Source organism: Pygocentrus nattereri, chromosome 30 (genome assembly GCF_015220715.1).
Source record: "Pygocentrus nattereri isolate fPygNat1 chromosome 30, fPygNat1.pri, whole genome shotgun sequence".
Lineage (NCBI taxonomy): Eukaryota > Metazoa > Chordata > Actinopteri > Characiformes > Serrasalmidae > Pygocentrus > Pygocentrus nattereri.
Window position 1 is genome coordinate 4,810,662 of NC_051240.1, and position 8,562 is coordinate 4,819,223.

The window sequence follows — 8,562 nt, forward strand, 5'->3', positions numbered from 1 at the left end:
ACCAGGTGTGTTTTTTTAAGCATTACACAACCTTACCAGCCTTTTGTTGCCCCCCTCCCAACTTTTTTGGAACGTGTTGTTGGCATCAAATCCCGAATATAGTTTTCAAAAAAATAATACATTTCTTCAGTTTCAACATTTGATATGTTGTCTTTGAACTATTTTCAATGAAATGTAATGTTTCAGTCATTTGCACATCATTGCATTTTGTTGTTATTTAAAATTTGCATAGTGTCCCAACTTTTTGGAAATGGGTTTGTAATTGAAGGCTAAAATATTTATTAAATACTTCATACTTCTGCTGTAACTACTACTACTACTACTACTACTACTACTAATAATAATAATAATAATGTAGTTTAAACTCATTCTTGAAAAAATGCACACTTTCTCCCCTGCATCTTTTTCAATCAGCCTAACAGGTCACATGAGTTTGAGACCCCTGCTCCTTTATCAGTGGTCAGTTTCTGACCGCAGAGACCGTTGGCTGGATATTGTTTCACTGTATGTTGTACAGTCAGTGTCACCAAAATGTCAGAATATTCATGTTTCCTTGTCATTAATGACACAGTTTGTACACACAAACGCATGCAGCATTGCTCAGAGCAGGCAGATGGTTTGTAGGACGTTTTATCACAATCATCAGTGCTTATGTCATTATGACGGCGGTGTTGTTTCTTACATCCGGTGAAATAACAGGACACTTCTGAATAGGTTTTTTATCCAAATGACCATGTTTTCTTTGTCGGTTCGCCTTAAATGACCGTATTAAAGCCTAATCAAGTTCATTTAGAGAATAAGTAAAGCCAAAGGCCACACCCACTTTGCCCCCTGTTATGATATCAGCAGTCAAATTTTTCTGGTGTTTCAGGTGTTTAAATCACTGAGTTTCAATGTGTGCTTTTAATAATAGTTTGGAATATTTCAATTATTATTTAAAAACCTGCTCGTCATACAAAAGAACACATCAGTGAGCGTTGCTATATAAGCAGATAAATACGCAGAGCTGCTTCATGAAAAACTACATTTTTACAGGGTTTTTTCTTACATAACAGAACAGTAATGAGTGGTTATTAAACATTATTCCGAGAACTTCAGAAGAAGACGACTTTCATATGTAGTGCCTGTTAGTATTAGCCTTCATACTAACACCAAGTACTGTGTGCTGGTCTTTCTCCAGGTTCGCTGGCTGTGTCGGTGGCTGACATGACTGCACCTGTGGTCGGCTCTTCTGGAGGAGTCTACGCCCTGGTCTCCGCCCACCTGGCCAACGTTGTCATGGTAACGTACCCACAAACGCATGCAGGTCTAATGGGTGCATCAGTGTCTTGGCCTGTAGACTCTTGAGAGTGACGGTAATGTCAAACTAACAGTCCCAGGTCTGACTAGGTTGTGTGGCCTTGGTTATGCCCCTGTCCCCCTGCCCTCACGCCGCAATGCCCCAGGAGCTGCTGCTCTTCTGGCTGGGCTGTGCCGCTGTCCAAATTGGGCATATTTATGCAGTAAAATTACAGATTTTCCACATAGGATGAATGAAGTATGTTTAAGCATGACCTATCCTGCATGGAGCCTTCAATTAGCGTCTCTCGAGTCAGCATCTTCACTGCTGTCACTGTACAGCAGCTCAAGGTCTTCCTTGATCCCAGCTGCACCTGCTCTTTTAAACAAAACTGCCTCTGGGACAGCACCAACAGGCTACATCAGCAGTGGACTGGAATTGTGTACTATATGTTTGTATGGTATGTGTCTGTATGGCATTCTAATGTTCTGGGTGGTCTGTTTTTTGTGTGGTTTTATTGTCTTCATTATTTTATGTTTTTTGCAAAAACATGAAGAGTCCATGCAGCTTGAGTGGACACTGTCATTAAAGCAAAAGGGGGGCCACCACCAAATACTACGAAATTGTAAAATTCATGTAAACAATGAAAGATTGTACTCAAATTGTTAATATCATTTGTGGTGAAAAACTTTGTTTTAAATTTAAAAGGAATGCAAAATAGAAACATTTCCACTAGTGATCTCAGACTTTTGGACCCCAGTAAATGTGCCTGCCTGCCAACAGTTCTCCTTTGGGGATAATTAAAGTTCTATTGAATTGCAGTGAATATAGCATGTGAATATAAAGCTGAGTGCTGGAATTAGGACACACGGAGAGTCTCTTTGTTACAGTTCAGTTTTGGAGATGCTCTGCTGTTTTGCTGGAGCGTGACTGTGAACCGCTGTCGAGGTTTTGTGATTTAAAGTATGGAGTTCAGATCCAAGAGAGTCTCACACATTCCACAAATTCCACTGTGTGAGCCTCTCCAATCACATGGTGTGTGTGTGTGTGTGTGTGTGTGTGTGTGTGTGTGTGTGTGTGTGTGTGTGTGTGTGTGTGCTCATACCTGCCAGCATCTGTCTCTTTTGTAGCTTTCTTCAATTTTTAAAGGGCCCATAACAAGGAAAACCACATTTTTCTTGTTTTATGTGAAGTTCATATACACTCTTAAAAACAAAGCTGCTAAAAATGGATTTATTTGTTTATTTTGTTTACCCAAAGAACATTTTAATGGATGTTTTTTGGTGAACTGTTTTTGTAAACGAGATAAGAGTGCAAAGAACATTTTAAAACAATCTCTACATAAAATCTAGGCTCTTGGATGAGCTCTTTAAGAGGTTCTTTACACTCAGAAATCTCTTTATTTAAGCATGGTTCTTAAGCATTGTTAAAAATGTTTAAATGTTCAGTTTACTCCCCAATCCATACATTTCATATATAGAAACTAAAGTATAAAAACATCTCATTCTGGATTCTTTGTGGTTGTGATGTCACAACATATTTACAGCCTACAGCAATTTAGCCTCACCTGTTCAACCTACAGCAGTGTAGCCCACCCATTCAGCATATAGCATTGTAGCCCCACTCATTTAGCCCACAGCAGTGTAGCTCTCCCATTCAGCTTATAGCCATTTTGCTCCACCCATTCAGGCAACAGCTATTTGGCCCCACCTATTCAACCTACAGCAGTTTTGCCCCACCCATTCAGCCTAGAGAAGTGTAGCCCCACCTGTTCAGCCTACAGTAGTGTAGCCCCACCTATTCAGCCTACAGCCATTTTGCCCCACCCATTCAGGCGACAGCTATTTGGCCCCACCTATTCAGCCTACAGCCATTTACAGTTGGGCAAAGTTTCATTTTGTCTCTCATAGTTGAAGTGTACCTATGATGAAATTTACAGACCTCTCTCATCTTTCTAAGTAGGAGAACTTGCACAATCAGTGGCTGACTAAATACTTTTTTGCCCCACTGTAGCTCCACCCATATTCCTGTAGAAGTGATGCAGAGTGTTGTTCCTGCAGACAGTCTGTATTATCTATTTTAAATATTAGAGTGGAAGATGTGAGCAAATAATTAAACATTGTGCTGTTCCTGGTTGTCTGGAAATAATCATTCCAGGTTCCACAGAATCCACACATCTGAAAAAAGTTCCCCCACACTTCTGAGGGCAGCTAAACAAAGCAGAGCTCATTTACATATATGGATTTTAGAGGGATAAAAAGAGACGGAAAATGTATGTAAAACGAATTCTGACTCTTTCACAGAACCTGCCCATATCATACATACAGACAGTGAAACAGCTGTTGCTCAGAGGCAAAACCGTCTTTATTTCACTCACACTCTTCCTCAGAGGTCTTCCCCACTTTCCCACGATGCCCCTGGGCTCTGACCTTGAGTGGCCTCCCTGTACTGGGCTGACCGTATAATAGCTCCCTCACATCATCAAATATTAACATGCTCGTTCAGAAAGTGCTGTTCTCTCTGCCCTCCCTGCTCAGCGATTCCCACGCCGAGACTCTGAGTGTGCATGTCAGCAGCACTGTGTGATCAGGGTTCAGGTTTCACACTGTATCACCATCAGCAGAGAACAGAACAGAAGGGCTGCAGAGGTGATTAGCTGTCGATGACTTTGACTATGGAAAAACAAGCCGTTTACCTAAAAACAAAAGCGCTCTGTAATGTTCATGCTGACAGACTGTAATACACTATAGGAAGTGTAGGGGGCGATATGGCTTCTATTATTTCATTTGACAAAGCTCTCATTGACGTTCTTATGATCCACACAGTCATTCTGACAGATTGTAATACATGTAATACTGCCATACTACTACAGCATGTGCTAACATAACACTTTCCTCTTCTCTCTCTCTCTCTCTCTCTCTCTCTCTCTCTCTCTGTATCTTTTCATACAGAACTGGTCAGGGATGAAATGTCAGTTTAAGCTCTTCCGGATGGCCATGGCTCTGGTCTGCAGTAAGTCTGTATATCTGTCTAACTGCAGTTGTTTTTATTTTACAGCATGCAGTTTAAGTGCAACCACAATTCAGCTACTGCTTCCTGCTGAGCCCCTTAGGGAACCTATGCAAAAAATTGAAGTTTAGAAGATTCTTTCATTTCCTTTTGTGTAACCACAAAAAACTTTTGCATACTCATGAGTATTAATGAGATACATTAGCAGTCACTTTCATGCAGAAATACTTTAATGCCCTCACTAGTGCCCACAAGATACAACCCCTATTCCAATGAAGTTGGGACGTTGTGTAAAACATAAATAAAAACAGAATACAATGATTTGCTAATTCTTTTCAACCTATATTCAGTTGAATACACTGCAAAGACGAGATATTTAATGTTCAAACGGATAAACTTTATTGTTTTTTGCAAATATTCACTCATTTTGAGTTTGATGTCTGCAACACGTTTCAAAGAAGTTGGGACAGGGGCGTGTTTACCGCTGTGTTACATCACCTTTCCCTTTAACAACACTCAATAAGCGTTTGGGAACTGAGGACACTAATTGTTGAAGCTTTGTAGGTGGAATTCTTTCCCATTCTTGCTTGATGTACAGCTTCAGTTGCTCAACTGTCCGGGGTCTCCGCTGTCGTATTTTGCGCTTCATAATGCGCCACACATTTTCAATGGGAGACCGGTCTGGACTGCAGGCAGGCCAGTCTAGTACCCACACTCTTTTACTATGAAGCCACGCTGTTGTAACACGTGCAGAATGTGGCTTGGCCTTGTCTTGCTGAAATAAGCAGGACGTCCCTGAAAAAGACGCTGCTTGGATGGCAGCATATGTTGCTCCAAAACCTGTATGTACCTTTCAGCATTAATGGTGCCTTCACAGATGTGCAAGTTACCCATACCGTGATTGTGCTGATAACAATCCAGACAGTCCTTTTCCTCTTTGGCCCGGAGGACACGACGTCCATGATTTCCTAAAACAATTTGAAATGTGGACTCGACAGACCACAGGACACTTTTCCACTCTGCGTCAGTCCATCTCAGATGAGCTCAGGCCCAGAGAAGCCGGCGGCGTTTCTGGGTGGTGTTGATATCTGGTTTTCGCTTTGCATGGCAGAGTTTTAACTTGCACTTGTAGATGGAGCGACGAACTGAGTTCACTGACAGTGGTTTTCTGAAGTGTTCCTGAGCCCATGTGGGAATATCCGTTACAGAATGATGTCAGTTTTTAATGCGGTGCCGCCTGAGGGATCGAAGTGTTGGTTTTCTGCCTTGCTGCTTACTTGCAGAGATTTCTCCAGATTTTCATCAAAAGATTCAGAGATTATGGACTGTAGATGATGAAATCCATAAATTCTTTGCAATTGCACATTGAGAAACGTTGTTCTTAAACCGTTGGACTATTTGCTCACGCAGTCGTTCAGAAAGTGGTGAACCTCGCCCCGTCCTTGAATGATTGAGCCTTTCAGAGATGCTCCCTTTATACCCAGTCATGACATTCACCTGTTTCCAATGAACCTGTTCACCTGTGGAATGTTCCAAACAGGTGTTTTTCTTTTGTTACCCCTGTCCCAACTTCTTTGGAACATGCTGCAGGCATCAAAATGAGTGAATATTTGCAAAAAACTATAAAGTTTATCCGTTTGAACATTAAATATCTTGTCTTTGTAGTGTATTCAATTGAATATAGGTTGAAAAGGATTTGCAAATCATCGTATTCTGTTTGTATGTTTTACACAATGTCCCAACCTTATTGGAATTGGGGTTGTACTTTCACATACTCACCAAATACTTTCACACACTCATGAGATATTTTCACATACTCACAAGATAATTTCACACTCTCAAGAGATACTTTAACATACTCACAGCATACTTTTGCAGAATTAAGAGATGCTTTTGCCTACTCACAAGTGTTCAGGATATACTTTCATGCATTCACAAGATACTTTTTTATATTCATGAGTTACCTTCTTGTGCTCTTACGTAACTTTATCTACAAGCATTCTCAAAATTATTTTCTATATTCACAAGATACTTTTATGCACTGACAAGATTCTTTCATGTATTCACAACTACTCATAAGATGATTGCACATACTCACAAGATACTTTCACACACTCACCAAATACTGTCATGCCCTCAAGAGGTAATTTCACATACTTACAAGATAATTTCACATACCAAGTGCTTTCACACACTCATGAGATACTTTTGCATACTCATGAGATACATTTGCATATTCACAAGGTATTTCCACATGCTCAGTATGCTGCAGAGATTATACATAAACATTTCTTTCCTTCTTTTTGTCTGTTTCTCTCTTTAATTAACCTCCTCTTCCTCCCTGGTGCTCAGTGAGTGTGGAGTTTGGCCGGGCCGTGTGGCTGAGGTTTTACCCCCCAGCCTTCCCCCCTTGCCCCAACCCAAGCTTCGTGGCCCACCTGGGTGGGGTGGTGGTGGGACTAACGCTGGGGGTGGTGGTGCTGCAGAACTACGAGCAGCGGCTGCAGGAGCAGTCTCTCTTCTGGATCTTCTTCTGTGTCTACGCACTCTTCGTCTTCTGCGGGATCTTCTGGAACATCTTCGCCTACAGCCTGCTGGACGTCAAGCTACCTCCAGCACCATGAAAAAGAACGAGCACGAGGGATCTACAGGGTGTGCGTGTTGGATGTGTGCGTGTTGCTACCTGACCAGTCGTTTTGGTTGGTGGTGGCTTGAGAACCAAATGCCAAGTACCTCACTCCTCCGATCTGTGGCAATGTCTGTGTTAGTGCCTAAAGTGGATCATCGTCATGTGCTGTCCAAAAAGAAGAAGAAGAAAAAACGAGATGTAGCAAAACTGAATGTAAAAGTGGAGAAATGAACCCATATAAACAGCAAAAAAGTGGACTAATATAAAAACCTTGCTAACATGCTAACATCACTTAAAAGAAGATAGTAGCCTCCTAGTTAGCATGACATCAAAATACTATTGAGATGGGATTACTTTTCCGTGGGGGGTGGGCTAATGCAATCATTGCCAGTGTTTCACAGTGATTTTAGTCCAAATAAAATCTGCGATGTCAGTAATTTTTACAAATTACACACTCTTAACATCAGATCCTCACAGCTTCTACCTACTTTAAAGCAAACTATAGAAATAAACCCAGTTTATGTTGATACCATACTTTAAAATCAACCATAGAAAAAATAATAGTTTGCATTAATCCTGTGCTATAAAACAAGCTGTGTAGGTCACCTAAGGTTATAGGAATACCATGCTATAAAATGGGCCGCACAAGCGACTGCAGGGTATATTAATCTCATGCTATTAAATGAACTGTAGAAAAAAAAATCAGGTTATATTATTCCCATGCTGTAAAATTAACCATAGATATAACCACAGGTTATAATAATTTCATGCTGCATAAATTACTGCAGGTTATATTAATCCTGTGCTATAAAAACTGTAGGAAAAGCAGGCTATTTAATCCCATGCTGTAAAACAAACCATAGAACTAACCACAGGTTATATTAATCCGGTGCTATAAAAAACAGCTGTAATAATAAACACAGGTTATATTAATCCTGTGTGGTAAATATTTCATTATATTTAACGGAAAAGATGTTTTCTTACATATTTAGCAGGTTGAAGAAACATTTACTTTTATACTAAAATCAAGCCGATATATATTGTCATACCTTAAATGTACGACTCCAAACATTAAAACTTGAACAATGGCAGAAAATATTTAATTTTATGCACATTGTCTAATAAAAATGCTAATGTGTTCACTAAAGTCAGCTTGGTGGATAGTTAGGATAAACAAAATCATATGGGTGTTGTGAAGTGACGGCAGTGTGTAAAGTGTGCGCAGTAGCTGCTCCAGTCTCTGTCATTTATGCCAAGATTTCTAATCCTGAGAGAATTTTACATTACAGACGTCCTGTGGTAAAATGACCTCACCTTCACATGTAAAACTAATCCCATCTTAACAGAAACTAAACTACTCTTAGAACAGTGAGAAGCACATCCGTTATTTTACACCCAACCAAGTTAGCATGGCTGCTAGCTGTGATATTTAGCCTTTAGCCGTCCGTGAGGTATCCAGCTACATGCATCCTTAAACTGATCTTGGACTAAAGTTTCCTCTTTAAATCCGAGCTTTAAGAGCAAAACTGTAAGTTGTTAAGCCCACTCTAACACTCAGTATTTGGAGAGGAAGCACACATTAGCACATACAGTGTTCCTTCACTCCCTGAGGGTCCAGCTACAGCTATTTAAATGTGTGTGAATT

The 8,562-nt window shown here is 40.4% G+C and overlaps 1 protein-coding gene across 3 annotated transcripts in view; it reads left to right on the plus strand.

The window, feature by feature from the left end:
- rhbdl3 (rhomboid, veinlet-like 3 (Drosophila)) overlaps positions 1 to 7,096 on the plus strand; it is a 68,432-nt gene extending 61,336 nt beyond the window's left edge. For all 3 annotated transcript variants that reach the window (XM_017693087.2, XM_017693088.2, XM_037536587.1), the window contains 3 exons: positions 1,181 to 1,281; positions 4,231 to 4,291; positions 6,641 to 7,096. In XM_017693087.2, coding sequence (XP_017548576.1) covers positions 1,181 to 1,281; positions 4,231 to 4,291; positions 6,641 to 6,912 — 434 coding nt within the window. In that variant the 3' untranslated portion in view covers positions 6,913 to 7,096. The remainder of the gene's footprint in view (positions 1 to 1,180; positions 1,282 to 4,230; positions 4,292 to 6,640) is intronic.
- The last annotated feature ends 1,466 nt before the right edge of the window (positions 7,097 to 8,562 follow it).